Source organism: Halichondria panicea, chromosome 3, assembly GCF_963675165.1.
Source record: "Halichondria panicea chromosome 3, odHalPani1.1, whole genome shotgun sequence".
In the NCBI taxonomy this organism is placed as follows: Eukaryota; Metazoa; Porifera; class Demospongiae; order Suberitida; family Halichondriidae; genus Halichondria; species Halichondria panicea.
In genome coordinates, this window is record NC_087379.1 from 7,109,930 (window position 1) to 7,127,533 (window position 17,604).

Below are 17,604 nucleotides of genomic sequence, written 5' to 3' on the forward strand. Positions count from 1 at the left end.
CCACTCTCAACATTCACCCAGTGCAGGGATGGTCTGTGGAACCAGACAAGAAATTGGTAATGTGAAATTGGTCACACTCTTAAAATCACATTAATCTAATTTCAGATCTCGCGTAGTGAAGTGGATCAGCCTGAGGTAGAGAAGTTCAGACCTGAGGATCTCCACAACTACCCTCCCAGGATAATCTGCAGGCTCTTTCCTGAGGAGAATGCTCCCAAGAGAACCACCTGTACCATCTCCTTGTCTGGACTCCTGCCACAGGTCGAATTTTACGTATCATTGACAGCACCCACCCCCAAAGTTGCTGTGGATACTACTAAACTACAGGTATTCACGTTTGTACAGTGTAGCCTCTTGAAATGGTGTAGTGGGTACCTTTGGCAAACTAAATTTTACTCTTTTGATAGAGTTTCCCTCTTTGTTAAATCAACTAGCACATGTATAAATGAAAGCACCGCAGGTAATTAATATGAAAGCACCGTGGGTGCTGATACCTCAGTAGAGGTACCAAAGATACATAACATAAAGCTACTAATATAGCTAGCTTTTATACACAGATTGATTATATAATTATCATGATGAACATTTTTGCGTGCAATCACAGGGAAACTCAAAGAGTGGGTAATGATAGACGATGATTGTTGTTAAAAACGATCGATGCCAAAAGTTCAAGTCTAAAATTAATGGCTGCAAGTCAGCAGAGCCTTGCAAGCTCTCTTCTCAATCTTGCAGCTACCAATAGCTAGCGTTCAAGTGCAGACATAACTGCTAAGTAGAGTAGCAATACTTGGTAAACAAGTTTGGCTACGGACTCTTCTGAAAAGGCTGCAATGGCCTTCCAAGTTAGCAAAACTAGGCATAACTCGAGAACGAAGTATTATTTTGCAAATCCACAAACTAAAATCAAGAAAACATGACTAGAAGCCTATAGAAACTCTTACTTACACTTCATTGATCCTTGTGCAGCTGTAGCAGTCTACACACACACACACACACACACACACAAATACACTACCGTATACCTCGCTTACGCATGCGCACCCCAAAAGTTGCTGTGGATACTACTAAACTACCTTTGGCAAACTAAATTTTGCTCCTAGATAGATTTGTCCTCTTTGTTGATTCACTTGCACAGTCATGTATAAGTTAATTAATGCACACACAGTGTTTGTTTACAATGTACATTGTAGTTAAGTCTCATTCCAATTTGTTTAGGAGGCCACTGATGAGTTGAGAAGGTCTGCCCTGGCAGTGAGTGACACACAACTTGGCTCTACTGTGAAGAGTGTAGTGTCTCTGATGGAGAGAATGACTGCTGCTCTGAGGTACCACTCAATTGCATATCTAGTGGAAGTCTGATTATCGCTTTTTCTTCTTCTAAAGGTCATCTTCTCTGAGTGAGCCTGCAGGCCACACTGACTCCATACGGACAGAGATAGCGTCTGTCCTTGTAGTGACCAGGAGTGTTGTCGAGGAGTGCACAGTACAGAGCATCAGTGAGAACATGAGAGCCAGTATCTCTAAGATGGAGACTTTATCTCACCAGCTTTGTATTGTGGCTAAGGTCAAACTGAGAAACTGTCAAGGTGAGACTGTGTGTTTATGATATCAAGTGTTAGCTCTCATTCTCAATGGTACAGACCAGTCAGAGGAGACAGCTGCTCTTGTTGACCTGGTGGAGAATGGAGCTAATCTGTTGAGAGCTGTAGACTGTCTACTCAGGGACATCCACACACTCAGTGGAGTCAGTGGTGAGTGTAGATTGTCGGAGTCTGTGTATCGAGTATCTAGCTACCGTATAGCGGGTATATTTCGAGGGCATACATTTTCGCGGAAATGCCTTTAGAAATTAAGGTTTTAATTTTCATGGAATAGCAGCCTTTTTGCTGCATGCATGCATACGATATTAAATTCTGTGTACATGCTTAATCCATGACAACCACGAACATGTATACCCTCTATACGGTATTATGTTTTGATTTTAGATCAATGATACTCTGCTGCTCAACTGCAACCCCCCTCCCTCCGTTTCTTTCAGCTTCCATAACATGGCAGTTACAGTAGGATACCATGTTTGAATTTTAAATTCCAAGAGGGGGAAAACCAAATCCAAAGAGGAGGGTGGCAAAAGCCTCCCTAATTTCCCCCTGCCAATATTCACGTACAGTGTTTTGTCGAAATTTGCTGTTTTTTTTTCCTCCCAAAACTTATAGCCAAAGAATAATTATTTATATCTGGAGGCATAAGTGTTCTATGTACTGCAGATAATTCACATATCCATTATAATGATGTCTCCAACATTGCCACTACAATGTGGAAGCTGCTTTGATGTTATGGTAATTGTTCACTCCACTAATCAGTGTATAATTATAGGACCATCCGCTAAACGAGTCACTCTTCAAGAACTAGTAGAGCGATACAATCTGACTGACGAGCAACTCAACAGTGAAATAGAGGACTCTGAAACTCCCGAAATGGCCTCATGTTTTGATGATGTGGACCTTTATTCGAGTTCAATGGGGCTAGGTATTGCTGATCAAGCCGATGTGAAGAGGTTGTACCATAGTGAAGGTACTCGAGCAGCCATGATGAAGTGTTTGCAAATCTGGAAAGAACGTAATCCTTTTCAAGCAACTTACAGAGCTCTACTGGATATCGCACTGAGATTGGGGAAAGGAGACACAGCTCATCAAATCTGTCAGCAATTGACCCAACGTAAGTACATGTACACATGTTACCACATGTCAGGTGACAAGCCCCCTCCGCCTAAGCCCTCTACTAAGTAGCTATTCAAAATTTGGCTCAAGATTGAAATCGCAACAGAGAAGGCATTTGCCACAATCCCTATGATTGTGTGTATATACCATCATGCGTGCTTGTACACCTCCCTCCTAGACTGCACTGTTGAGGACTAGTGTATGAGAACCTTACCAAACTGATATACTGATTGTCTCCATATTGTACAGGAGGTGTGAGAGGTGTGGTCACTGGCTCGGACAGTATACAGGTATCCTGCATGTACTGCTTGTATACAGTTTAGCTGTAAATAGATACTGAGTTTTCAAGTTGATTCAACTAGCAAGTATTTACAATCATATACATTTTGCTGTATACATGCACTGAAACACAGTGATTCTCACAGTCTAATTGTACCTGCTTCCTCAGGTTGAGGCTGGTGTTGCACGGAAGGTTCCGACTGTAGCCAGGACTGTGGTGGACATTAATGTGCGTTTATTTGTTACGCACTTAAGTTAGCACAATTAACCGTGTATATACACTGCTAAAGGTTGCTTGGCTGACCTACATTGTATGCATGTCCATGTTACAGTACTGTATGTTTGCAATCTCATTTCTTTTTGCTTAATTATCTTCTGTAGGAAGCCACTGAAGTACTGAGGACAACAGTTGGTGAGATGACCACCTCACAGCTTGGCTCTACTTTGGAGACTGTACTGTCACTAATGGAGAAAATTACGACTGCACTTCAGTGAGATGTCTACTATTTTAATGGTAGCACTGTATTTACAATATGTCCCACCTCAGGTCATCTTCTCTGAGTGAGCTGACAGGCCACACTGACTCCATACGGACAGATGTTAGGTCCACTCGTCAACTGGCCATGAAGATTGTCAAGGAGTGCAACATTGGAGCCAGTCTCTCTAAGATGAAGACTTTATCTCGTCAGCTTGGACGGTTGGCCGAGGACAAACTCGGAGACTAGGTGAGAATATATTGTACCAGGGTTTAGGGTAGGGGATTAAACTTCCCCTAAAAACATTTTGTGGAATAATGGCATCAGGGTTTCATACAGGATTTTTAGCTGGGAGAGGGAAACGTTTAATTAAGGGGGGTCTGAGGGTCCTCTCCCGGAAAAATTTTTGCGGAATGGTTATCTGAGGTGCAATTTGGGTTTTTGTGTGCTTCAAACCATACATTTTACTATAGCCTATAATAAGATTGTAGATATTTTAATGGAGAAAAGTCGTACATTTTTATTATGACATCATTAATTTTCAGATTTCTAGGGGGGGGGGGGAATTTTGGCTGGGGGTAGGAAATCCCAGGGCCCCCCCCTCCCTCTGTATGAAACCCTGCATTGGCATCATCAACAAAAACCAGTTATAAGTAGACTCTACTGTATTAAACACTGTGATATGTACACTATTATCTCTGCCCTACTATAATGCATATAATGGACTCAGGGTTTCATCTAGTGGGGGGGGGGTCAGGGGTCAGGGGTGAACAATCACACTAATATGCTCAGCTTCCTCCTTGTAGAATAATGACATCATCACATTGGTAATGTAGGTACATGTAACCACAGTCATAAGGTAAAATCTACGTACTGTCTATGATGTGCAATATGCAACTATACACTGTGATGCATTAGCATGTAATAGGGGTGTGGTCAACAGCGTGGCCAAACATTATGCCACCCCCCCCCCCCCCAACTTCTGATCCTAGATGAAACCCGGATGGTGAGTGTAGGCCCCAACAATTCAACAATTGTGCGGTGCGCTCTACCGCACATCCTCACACAAATGTTCATCCTAGATGAAACTCAGTACATGTGTATGTTGTATATCTGTAATATTAACTGTCAGGAGCTTATTTACTCTGGAGCTCTTTGTTGAACTGCATGCAATCCACGTACACCATTTCCTTTGCTGACCCTCACCCTATCCACACTACAGGCCTGGCAGAGAGTGTTCAAACATTGCCAAGAACATTTGATGGTAAACTTACATAGTACATGTGTTAGCGTATTATTTGTTTTGTGATGGATCTGTATTTTTATCAGTTTGAATGCACGTATAATTATTTGTTTTTGGATGATGTAAGCAGACTATGAATAGTCCTATTCGTTTAAGAGCCTGGAATTCTGATTGCTATTTGAACGCCCACTAACTACTTCCTGTATAGCTTCCGCAGTAAAATTGTGCTGAGCTGGCACACCCTTTTACATTGAAGTCCAGAGGAGGTACGACACGGTCACATGACCAGCCAAAAGGATTATGAATCTCATTAACTTGTGCATGAATATCATTCAACACTGTATACTTTGATAGTGGATTTGGTTTGGCATGTATCTTTCAAGAAATACACTTGACGTTTCTAAGATCAGGATGGTTCATTGCTGGGCTTATACTAATATGAAATAGCTTTTCAACCAGTTTCAACCACCACTTAGATTTTGAGATATTATTGTTTTTAGTATAATCCTGTTTTAGAGTGTTTAATAAGTATTCTGTGCCTGCATTCAGGATAGGATCACTGCCAACATCTGAGCCTTGGTTGTTACAACAAATCTAATCTCTACTTGTAAAACTCTAGCTACTAGCCAGCAACAAATTCACTGAGTTTTATGCTCTAAACTTGTCTCTTTATGGCGCTCACTTGCCACCAGTTGAATGCCGTCATTGGAATGCATTTTTAACGACTTCTTTGTCTTTCTTGCCTTCAATCAAGAAATAGCAGCCACGTGAGCTTAACCGCGTGTCGTACCTCCTCTGATTGAAGTCATTGTAAAATCAATGCGTTTTGCAGCCTCTGCATTCTGCAATGCATGCGCTATTATTCTAAATAAAGGAAGTTTGTGAAATATTGAAGTAAGAGCTACACAAAGTACAATGGTTTTTGTCCCAGAGATCGAGAGTGTTTGTCAACTGTCAGTGAGCTAGCTGGTCTTGAAGATACCTACTATACACACAGTAAGTGCAGTAGTAGTAGATCTAAGAGGTAGTCTAATGCTCAAGGATGATGGAACATCTTATATACATAGTAGGCATCTGCAGAATTGTGTGGAGGAGATGTTCCACCATCTTTGAGCATTAGTTTACCTCTTAGATCTACTACTACTGCACTATACTGCACTTACTGTGTATATAGTAGGTATCTTCAAGACCAGCTAGCTCACTGATAGCAGGGGCGTAGCCAGACTTTTGAGACAGGGGTTTCTTCAGAAAAATCAGCGGCGCGATAGCGCCGGGAAATTTTTGTTGCCACGCCCACTTCCGGTACCACACCCTCTTGATTGGGGCACACCTACTGCTTATTGACTATTGTTCATGACTTTTTTACATGTTTGTGAGAAGCTAGCTAGCTATAGACGTAACACACTAGGCATGCAGGTGCCAATTGTGTATTGCTAGTCTAGCTGAGCAACAATTAAATGTCATTTACCTGAGAGGTTTCATGTGGCTGAGATTGTTCTAAACTTGTACACTTCCTGAATAAAGTTGTGCTTAGAGCTGAGTCTGAGAATACTGGAGCATTCAGGATTGATACTAGATCTAGAACTTAAGTCTTGGTCTTCTTTGTTTGAGGTAGCTAGCTAGCTGAGACTAACTAGTTGAGACAAAGCCAAAGTGAAACGCTTCACGGTGCTGCTCTGCTTATTGATTTGCAGCCACGTGTGAAAAGATGGGCAGGGCTGCATGATTTCAATTATAGGGAGCCCTGCCCAATTTTCTCAGCAGCTCCTGGGGGGGTTTCTGGGCAACCAGGAAACAATGGTAGCTACGCCCCTGGATAGTTGACAAACACTCTAGATCTCTGGGACAAAAACCATTGTGTAGCTCTTACTTCAATATTTCACAAACTTCTTTTATTTAGAATAATAGCGCATGCATGCATTGCAGAATGCAGAGGCTGCAAAAACGCATTGATGGACTATTGTTAGTCACATTGTTATGGTGGTCATGTACTGTCATGCTCCCTCATGATTGTTATGCCTTGATGCGTATGGTCCATGCAGGGGCACACAGTTATCTGTTTGTGTGTGCATGTGTGTGTGTGTATTCCAGCTGTAACTGTCCTTCTATTAGCAGTATACAAGCGTCATATCACCTTCTAGGTATAGGGTAGTTGAATAACATTGTGTAACTAGCAATGATAGAATTGGGGATCTTTACCAAACCAGCAAACTAGCAAAGAAGAAAAGAGACCCTGCATGGTGCAACTTACAGAGCTCTTGTGAAACTACTCCTAAGAATGAGGAAATATGACATTGCTAGTAAAGTGTTCAAACATTGCCAAGAGAATGGTAAACTTACATAGTACATGTGTAGCGTAACATAATCTGTTTTGTGATGGATCCATGCTTGTGGGTAGAATTTGAATGCTCCTAATTTATACTAGGGATGCATTTGTGAGTCAGAAGTATATGATCCTCTACCTGCCTACATTGTACGAGAGCTTAGCTTACAAGCCCCCTCATAACAATGACCTCAAGGACTGATAATGCATTTATCATACACATGAATTGTGTCACATGACTATGTGCTACTGTTTCAATGTTACAGTGTTGTACAGTGCGTGAGGTGTGTGCCAAGTTCACCTCCATGCCATTGTCACTGAGGTGACGAGTACTGTCTCAATACTAGCCCTTTAAAATGTACACATTTACAATCTGGCCACTTTAATTACAAGTGGTTGTTAACGCCAGTGAGCTAGTTTTGTAGTAGCTAATAGCAGATTTACTTCTGTTGGAAGGTCACATTTCATTTCTACCATTTGCTCACTGTACATGCAGGCGTATAAGTCGGTTGTCATTTGAATATTTCTTCTCTTAATTAGAGTGTGTGAGGAGGAGGTCAAGGCGAGGATGGGATTGGTGGAGTGTGTCAACCACAACCTAGTGGAGCCCTACCATCATCTACGAGAAACACGGTGACTATGTACTCTGAACCTTCATACCTTGGTTACTACACAGCTAACAAGTGTTTAAATCTAGTGCCTGGATAGTCTGTATCAGCAGTTGTATTATATAAAGTGAAACCTCCGAAAATGTGTGCAGCATTTATTTGTGACGTTTGTTCTCTGTATTGAGTCTGAGGTGGTCCTTTACAGTGGTACCTAGGAAAGTGATTTTGTAGACTGAAGCATTGTCCTTTGTAGCTACACAGAGAGATGTTTAATTGAGTGTCCTTTATTCAGAAGGTCCTTTATCAGAGGTTCCACTGGTATTCATATTGATGTTGGTACTGTGTTTCCTGTGTAGGTGAGTATGTTGAAGTTCACTCTGCTGCTAATGCCCAATGGATCACAAAGGTGAACATCTGAAACTCTCCTGCCTGTACAATTCATGTTGTGTAGTGCAGGCTGTGTGTATGACAGCGTTCTGTAGTTTGAGGTGTACGTACGTATGACATCATTGCCATTGTTTGTCTGGTGTGTTCATGCACTGTATTGGTTTGATTGTGTGTACACTACAACATTCAGTGATTGTCATTCCCCACAGACTCACCAGTGGCTCCTTTGACCCTGCATGAGCTAGTGTCTTCACAGCTGAAACTGGAAGATCCTCGACTGAATGTGAGTACATACAAATTAGCTCTATTAATTAGGACAGTCAGTTATTTCATGGGAAATTCTTTTAAACCTGTTCCAAAGTCTGTTTCAAAGCTTTCAGAAAATCATAAAAATTGGGAAATTAGATCAATGATACTAGTTACGGCCATTGAAGCCCCCCCTCCGTTTAATTGCTCCTTGGAGGGTGAGCCGGACCATGTTTGATGACTGGTTAGGCAGCCCCTCTAATTAATTAAAGGAATGCAACCCGCTAGTTAAATAATAATCAGGTTTTTCTATTGCTCCCCTAATTAAGTACTTGGGGGTACAGACGTGGCCTAGCCACCAGTCATAGCTTCAGCTCAGTCATGCCCTAACCACATGCAGAGAAGTTTACCCTAACCCTTAACAACAGATATGAAGAGCAAGCATTACTATACAGTATACTTTTAAATACAGGGAATTAAAGTTATGGCAGCTAAAAGAGTCCCTAAACCATTGAGCTTTTAGAAAATCATTGACAACGATGCTTATTTATGGCAAGAGCACTTACGATTATACGCCATGACGTAACGTTGCGGGGACACCCCCACAGCCATATTAATTTTCAAAAAATGCACAAAATTTATTAGTCTGTAGAAAACAGTGCGTAACTCGAAAGCGCTTCAAGTTTTGATTGTGCAAGTTAGCCTAGGAAGAAAGACTAGTCAAAGATCTACAGGATGATGCCTGAATCACTTACTATCTCGAAGGTTTGGCAGTGATCTGTTTCTATCAAGCGGTAAGTAGTTGTTGCGTATAGTTCTACTTTGATACATGCCTGTTTAGATTCGCTAGAAGCTTCATACAGTCTAATATTTATTGTGCTAGGTATATAGGACGTAGCTGCTGAGTTTGTAGTGCTGAGAGGCCTTGCTTAACTTTTTTTGTGTGTAAGTGCACTAGGTACTAGGTGTGGCTGATCACCAGATGGCGACGTGTGTGAAAGTTAAAACAAAGAAGCAGTTGAGTGGCAGTAAGGTTATAACTAGAAAGCCCTTCGACTTTTGAGTGTGCAAATTAGCCTAGGAAGAAAGACTAGTCAAAGATCTACAGGATAATGCCCGAATGGCTTACTATCTGGAAGGTTTGGCTGTCATCTGCTACTGTCAAGCGGTAAGTAGTAGTTGCGTATAATACTGCTTTGATACATGCCTGTTTAGATTCGCTAGAAGCTTCATACAGTCTAATACTTATTGTAGTAGGTATATAGTACATAGCTGTAGATTTTGTAGTGCTGAGAGGCTTTGCTTAGCCTTTTTTGTGCAGCTACACAACAAGGTACTGGGTGTGGCTGATCACCAGATGTAAGTGTTAATAATAATAGATGTTGAAAGCTTCCCAAGGGTGCCTGACTTGTACACTTTGATTCTGGTGTACCGTTACAGTAGTTGTATACAGTGCATGCCGTTTCAGATTTGCTAAAAGCTATAACATCTAGATTTGTATTATATAGTAAAACGCGGTTCTTTGTGCAGGTACACTATGTCGTCGAAAATCACCAGGAACTAAGTAACAGTGGAAGCAAGGTAAGCCAACCTGTACTACTATAGGCTTCTCTTTCCTATTGTGAACATGAGTGATAGCAGTTGTTTTTTCAAGTATAAAATTAATAATAGATCATAATAATTATAGGCACACAGATTACTGTTCTTCAGATCATTGTTCTTTGTTTTTGTGCCACAGATAAAAACAGTCCTGCTGTGGGTTACCATTGTGGCATAGCCACACTCCTCACTCCTCACAGTACCACGATGTGTCTGTTCTGTTTCCCCTTTCGCTACAATGGGAACATCTTCCTCGACGTCGTTTCGATGGACATGGTGCAGTCCAATCCTTCAAGGGGAAATGTTGCAATTGAAGTGGCACGATTGCACCACCAGTACGACCTGCTCGACGCCGACTACAATATTGAGCAATGAGCTTCTTGGCCAATTGAAGGCGAAACTCTTTGATGTTCTTTAGTTTCGGGTGAGCGTTTGCATGCTTGTACAATATATAGGCGTTAGTAATAGCCACGTTGAACAAAAACATAAAAACGTATTTGTAAACTTTTTGCTTTTTGTTCGGCAGCTGTAGTAGCCCCTGAGCTGGTCACCCCTGTCAACTCCGCCCATATGCTGGTTGTACGTCATTATTGACTCTGGACAAGATACGGAGATGCGGGTTCCATCCTTCTGTCGTCGCAGAACAGAACTGGTAGCTGCGGGCTGGGTGTTTGTAGAGAGGACATTGACGACTCTGTTGTCCTTCCAGGAGACGCCCGTCACTTTTCCCTTCTGGAATGTCTTGGACTCACCCCTGTGTAAAGGTAAAGGCAAATCAGTGTGTGTGTGTGTGTGCATTTCGTGCGCGCATTTTGTGTGTGTGTGTGTGTGTGTGTGTGTATTACGTGTGTGTGGGTATATGTCACACATGTGTTTGTATGTGTGTGTGTGTGTTGGTGAGTGTTGAATTAGTAAAATTAACTGTTTACCTTTGTTTTAGAGATACAGTTTTCAAAGCTGGAGGAAAACCTTTCCTGTCCTTCCGAGCCGTCCCGCACCCATAGATACCATCCTCCAACAAGTCTTCAAGCAGTTTGACACTGGTAAAGAAGTTGTCGAAGTAGACATGGTGGTTCTTCCCCTTCAACTCGCTAGTCAATGTCTTCACCACATGTTCCCCGAGACCAACCTGACGTGTATCCTTCTTCCCCGTGTACACCTCAAATCGACTGAAGTAGCCGTTGGTACTATCTCCCAGTACCCACACTTTGATCCCACGCTTGATTGGCTTCATAGGCATGTATTGTTTGAGAGCGGACCGACCCTGAAATTTAATCATTGCCTCGTCCACAGCAACATTCTTTGATGGATTGTACAAGGCCGTGAACTGCAGACTGAGGTGATCAATTAGAGGGCGGACTTTACCTAGCCTATCAAACGTGGGACTTCCTCTTTGAGCGAGGTGTTGATTGTTTACAAAGTGCAGGTACCGAGAGTTTTCCCTGAAGCGCCACCGAGGAATCTTCATCGCGATGGGGGCGTAGTGAGTGAGAGGGTCTCTGCTCCAGTAATCGTCAAGCGATGGTAAGTGAACTACACCCATTAGAATACAAAAACCCCAAAAAGCTTGCAATTCTTCTGTATCGATGGTTCTCCATGCCTCGTACTTTTCGTCTCCCATTACCTCCCTGGCATATCTGTTGGTTTCCTTCACAATCATTTCTTGTAGGTCTCCGTTGAAGAAGAGTTGAAATATTTGGAGTGGGCAATCAGATATCGCTACAGTGGGGCCAGTCTGAGAGGTGAAGGTGTTGATTGTGACGCTTGTGAGATTCTCGGACCATTGCGTAAGATCTGTTTTTATGCCTCGAGGCGTAGCCGCACGAGGGATACGGTAAAGCTGACTGTGTGTGTGTCTGTCTGTGTGTGTGTGTGTGTATTCCAGCTATAACTGCTCAACGCTTACAATGCGACGAAAACTAACAGCTTCTATAGGCTTCTAGCCACGTTCTCTTGGATTTTGATTCGTGGATTAGCAAACTAAAGCTTCTTTCTCGAGTTATGGCTAGTTTGACTCACATTGAAGGCTGTTGCAGTCTCTTCAGAATCTTTCATAGCATCATCTGTCTGCACAAACTTTCTATTCAACATATGAGTTAGCCTTGCACTAAAGCGCTAGCTTTTTGTTAGCTACAATACTCAGAAAATATCTGTTAAAACAGCTAGCTAGCAGTAGCCATTAATTTGTGAAATTGATCTCTTTGGACACACCCTTTAATTATTCCTGTGGATGTAATGCGCATGCGCGCTCATTCCCCATGTGTGAGAAAATAATATCCAAGATCCAGATCCAGATCCTCCTGGCAGAATCATCTTTGTCTTGAGGGCCTGGTAAGCCACAAAACACTACCATATAACAATATAGATAACAATATGCATGTACACAGGTCTTTTCTTCTTAGATATTATATACACTGAACTACAGATCCTGGAAGAATCAATTTTCTTCTTTCTTGATGTCCTGGTAAGCCACATAATACAATAAATAACAACTTACAATAGATGCATGTAAATTAATAAGTCTTTTCTTCTCAGTGACTTTATATAGATAAGCTAACTTTAATATAAAATTCATTATAGATAACACTCTAATACTTTTGAGCGAAAGCAAAAACATGGCGAGAGGCATTAGCACAGCGCCAGCTTGAACACTAGTTAAAATAAGTATTTATTATACGCTCAACAGAATTAAACATTTTTATTATAATTACCTGGAGGTTGTTGAGTGTTGAGCGGAGGTTGGGGTGGGAGTGGAGGTGGGGGTGGCTGTCGAGGGTTGAGCGGTGGTTGAGGTGGGGGTGGCTGTCGAGGGTTGAGCGGTGGTTGAGGTGGGGGTGGCTGTCGAGGGTTGAGCGGTGGTTGAGGTGGGGGTGGCTGTCGAGGGTTGAGCGGTGGTTGAGGTGGGGGTGGCTGTCGAGGGTTGAGCGGTGGTTGAGGTGGGGGTGGCTGTCGAGGGTTGAGTGGTGGTTGAGGTGGGGGTGGCTGTCGAGGGTTGAGCGGTGGTTGAGGTGGGGGTGGCTGTTGAGAATTGAGCGGTGGTTGAGGTGGGGGTGGCTGTCGGGGGTTGAGCGGAGGTTGAGGTGGCTGTTGAGTCCCAAGCCCTCCTGAGCCACTCGTATTATCTAAATAATAACAAAATTATTACATAATAATATATTCAGTTGTATTCATGTATTATTTTACCATATTCCTTGTCGTCAGACTCTAGGTCTGAAAATTCATAGTCACTCCCTTCCCTCATAGGTTCATCTTCGTCCTCATCATCGGACAATATGTCTCCAAGCACCTCATCCACAGTGAAGTGCTGTCTCCTAGTCATTCTTCAAGTTTTAGATAGTTAGAATTAATTTGCATGTATTTATTGTATTGTTTAATATCTGTCTATATTCAAACTGAATTTGTGCAAAATTTTTATGTGTTACCCCCATGCAATGCTTAGTCTACAGTTACCTTAGCTAGCGGTCAGCCGTTTGCAGTGCTCTAGTAAGCAGTAGGTCCTCCTCCTTTGGAGATCTTGCAAAAAGAAGACGTTCAACTGCAGCTGCAGCAAAAATGAGTCTATGGAGTCATAGCGATATGAAGCATTAATGAGTCTGTGGTGTATAATGGGTTACAGAGCTCTACTGGATATGGCACTGAGATTGGGGAAAGGAGACACAGCTCATCAAATCTGTCAGCAATTGACCCAACGTAAGTACATGTACACATGTTACTACATGTCAGGTGATAACCACCCTCCGCCTAAGCCCTCTACTAAGTAGCTATTCTCTATACAAGATTGAAATCACAACAGGAAGACATTTGCCACAATCCCTATGATTGTGTGTATATACCATCATGCGTGCTTGTACACCTCCCTCCTAGACTGCACTGTTGAGTACTAGTGTATGAGAACCTCACCAAACTGATATACTGATTGTCTCCATATTGTACAGGAGGTGTGAGAGGTGTGGTCACTGCATGCTCGGACAGTATACAGGTATCCTGCATGTACTGCTTGTATACAGTTTAGCTGTACAATAGATACTGAGTTTTCAACTTAAGTTGATTCAACTAGCAAGTATTTACAATCATATACATTTTGCTGTATGCATGCACTGAAACACAGTGATTCTCACAGTCTAATTGTACCTGTTTCCTCAGGTTGAGGCTGGCGTTGCACGGAAGGTTCCGACTGTAGCCAGGACTGTGGTGGACATTAATGTGCGTTTATTTGTTACGTACTTAAGTTAGCACAATTAACCGTGTATATACACTGCTAAATGTTGCTTGGCTGACCTAAATTGTATGCATGTCCATGTTACAGTACTGTATGTTTGAAATCTCATTTCTTTTTGCTTAATTATCTTCTGTAGGAAGCCACTGAAGTACTGAGGACAACAGTTGGTGAGATGACCACCTCACAGTTTGGCTCTACTTTGAAGACTGTACTGTCACTAATGGAGAAAATTACAACTGCACTTCAGTGAGATGTCTACTATTCTAATGGTAGCACTGTATTCACAATATCCCCCACCTCAGGTCATCTTCTCTGAGTGAGCTGACAGGCCACACTGACTCCATACGGACAGATGTTAGGTCCATTCGTCAACTGGCCGGGAAGATTGTCAAGGAGTGCAACTTTGGAGCCAGTCTCTCTAAGATGGAGACTTTATCTCATCAGCTTGGACGGTTGGCCGAGGACAAACTCGGAGACTGTCAAGGTGAGAATACATTGTACCAGGGTTTGGGGCAGGGGATTAAACTTCCCCTAAAACATTTTGTGCAATAATGGCATCAGGGTTTCATACAGGATTTTTAGCTGGGAGAGGGAAACGTTTAATTAAGGGGGGTCTGAGGGTCCTCTCCCGGAAAAATTTTTGAGGAATGGTTATCTGAGGTGCAATTTGGGTTTTTGTGTGCTTCAAACCATACATTTTACTATAGCCTATAATAAGATTGTAGATATTTTAATGGAGAAAAGTCGTACATTTTTATTATGACATCATTAATTTTCAGATTTCTAGGGGGGGGGGGATTTTGGCTGGGGGTAGGAAATCCCAGGCCCCCCCTCTGTATGAAACCCTGCATTAAGGCATCATCAACAAAAACCAGTTATAAGTAGACTCTACTGTATTAAACACTGTGATATGTACACTATTATCTCTGCCCTACTATAATGCATATAATGGACTCAGGGTTTCATCTAGTGGGGGGGGGGGGGGGTCAGGGGTGAACAATCACACTAAAATGCTCAGCTTCCTCCTTGTAGAATAATGACATCATCACATTAGTAATGTAGGTACATGTAACCACAGTCATAAGGTAGAATCTACGTACTGTCTCTATGATGTGCAATATGCAACTATACACTGTGATGCATTAGCATGTAATAGGGGTGTGGTCAACAGCGTGGCCAAACATTATGCCACCCCCCCCCCCCAACTTTTGATCCTAGATGAAACCCGGATGGTGAGTGTAGGCCCCAACAATTCAACAATTGTGCGGTGCGCTCTACCGCACATCCTCACACAAATGTTCATCCTAGATGAAACTCAGTACATGTGTATGTTGTATATCTGTAATATTAACTGTCAGGAGCTTATTTACTCTGGAGCTCTTTGTTGAACTGCATGCAATCCACGTACACCATTTCCTTTGCTGACCCTCACCCTATCCACACTGCAGGCCTGGCAGAGAGTGTTCAAACATTGCCAAGAACATTTGATGGTGAACTTACATAGTACATGTGTTAGCGTATTATTTGTTTTGTGATGGACCTGTATTTTTATCAGTTTGAATGCACGTATAATTATATTGTTTGGATGATATAATTAATTTTGACAATGAATTGTTAGTCACATTGTTATTGTGGTCATGTACTGTCATGCTCCCTCATGATTGTTATGCCTTGATGCGTATGGTCCATGCAGGGGCACACAGTCATCTGTTTGTGTGTGCATGTGTGTGTGTGTATTCCAGCTGTAACTGTCCTTCTATTAGCAGTACAAGCATCATCACCTTCTAGGTAAAGGGTCGTTGAATAGCATTGTGTAACTAGCATTGGCGATCTTTACCAAATCACCAAACCAGCAAAGAAGAGAGAAGAGACCCTGCATGGTGGTGCAACTTACAGAGCTCTTGTGAAACTACTCCTAAGAATGAGGAAATATGACATTGTTCAAACATTGCCAAGAGAATGGTAAACTTACATAGTATATGTGTAGCGTAACATAATCTGTTTTGTGATGGATCCATGCTTGTGAGTAGAATTTAAATGCTCCTAATTTATACTAGGGATGCATTTGTGAGTCAGAAGTATGTGATCCTCTACCTGCCTACATTGTACGAGAGCTTAGCTTACAAGCCCCCTCATAACAATGACCTCAAGGACTGATAATGCATTTATCATACACATGAATTGTGTCACATGACTATGTGCTACTGTTTCCCATTATTACAACTCTGAACCCTCCTCTCCATGCAACGGTGATTGTGAAGCATATACTAATCGTCTCAAGCGCTACTGCCACAACTCATTTTTTTTTATGGAAGCGAACAAATCTCTTGTAATGAAGGCAAGCTAACTAATGATGACTATGAGCTGGTACATGTGCACATTGTAGCAAGACATGGAGATCGTACCCCAGTCTCCAACCTACGACTTGGTCCCAGAGTGTACTATGAATGTGGCCTGGTGCAGGAATCAATTAATTGGAACGGACTCAAAGATTTTATCCACATTTTCTGACTCCTCATGTGTTTCGTACCCGCAAGCTTTGGAGCTATTCAAATTTGCTGACTGGGCTTGGAGCAATGGCCACCCTCTGAAGACATCTATCACATTGCAACAATGCCGTTTTTGACTCATTCCATATTGTCTCCAATGCAACGAGTAATTGAGAGTTATCAGAGAAGCATTTCATTGGCTGGTTCTTACAAGTTCATGGTATCGCTGACACACGATGATGCAATCACTAAGATGTTAACGAACCTGGGTGTGCGTGTGAGTGAATGGATACCTTATGCAACTAGAGTTGTGTTTGAACTTTGGAAAAAGAAAGATGAAGAATTGTATGCGGTTCTAATATTACTGAATGGAGAAGTGGTGACTCCACAGTGTGGTGGTTGGAGAGAGGGGATGAATGATGAACTGATTCCATACCCAGTCTTGAAGGTGTTCCTCACCTCGGGGACACACAGAGAACTCAAGTATTACAATAACATGTGTACAACTACATAGCTACAGTTGGGCTGTATATTATGTGTGCGTTAAAACCTTGCAGCTCAACAATACTACCATACTCTGACAGTCTTTTTTTTTTACAGTATAATATGTAGTACTAGTATCAACCATATCATATTAGCACAATGCCATGCTCTCACTGGCCCACACTGAGCTAGCTGTGAAAGTTATTGTATTGATCAAGCATGAATGTCAGTAAGGAGGGGTCCAAACAAAGGGGCGTGGCTACTATCCAAGAAAAATGGACATACACCGTGCTGCCAAGGCTGGTAACTTGAGAGCTTTAAAAAATGCCATCAAGAGAGGAGAGGATGTCAACAGTATGAAGGTAAGCTGGTTTGTGGGTACGTAGAGCTGAAGCTGTGAAAGTCTGTTTTTGCTAGCTGTCATGCTAATTAATAATAATATACGAATGTACGATATCCCTTGATTCCATGCTTTAGTCTTGTCCCCAAATATTGTCTGTCTATCTCAAATGAGAGGTAAGGTTATCGGTCACCA

The 17,604-nt window shown here is 42.2% G+C and overlaps 3 protein-coding genes across 5 annotated transcripts in view; 1 reads left to right on the top strand and 2 right to left on the bottom strand.

Moving 5' to 3' along the window:
• Positions 1-17,604, top strand: part of LOC135333966 (uncharacterized) — a 71,756-nt gene that overhangs the window by 38,281 nt on the left and 15,871 nt on the right. For 2 of the 3 annotated variants that reach the window (XM_064528998.1, XM_064528999.1), the window contains exon 1: positions 17,330-17,431. The exons of the other annotated variant lie outside the window; for it this stretch is intronic. In XM_064528998.1, coding sequence (XP_064385068.1) covers positions 17,345-17,431 — 87 coding nt within the window. In that variant the 5' untranslated portion in view covers positions 17,330-17,344. Of the gene's footprint in view, positions 1-17,329; positions 17,432-17,604 lie in introns of those variants that run through there. 3 annotated transcript variants of the gene reach the window in all.
• Positions 10,804-11,671, bottom strand: LOC135333053 (piggyBac transposable element-derived protein 4-like). Its single transcript, XM_064527986.1, has one exon. The coding sequence runs from the start codon at positions 11,536-11,538 to the stop codon at positions 10,804-10,806; it is 735 nt and encodes a 244-aa protein (XP_064384056.1). The 5' UTR covers positions 11,539-11,671.
• On the bottom strand, positions 12,540-13,798 carry LOC135333995 (uncharacterized). The gene is made up of 2 exons (XM_064529029.1): positions 13,062-13,798; positions 12,540-13,000 (listed from the first exon to the last, which is right to left on the bottom strand). The coding sequence occupies exons 1-2, from the start codon at positions 13,195-13,197 to the stop codon at positions 12,567-12,569; spliced, it is 570 nt and encodes a 189-aa protein (XP_064385099.1). The 5' UTR covers positions 13,198-13,798; the 3' UTR covers positions 12,540-12,566.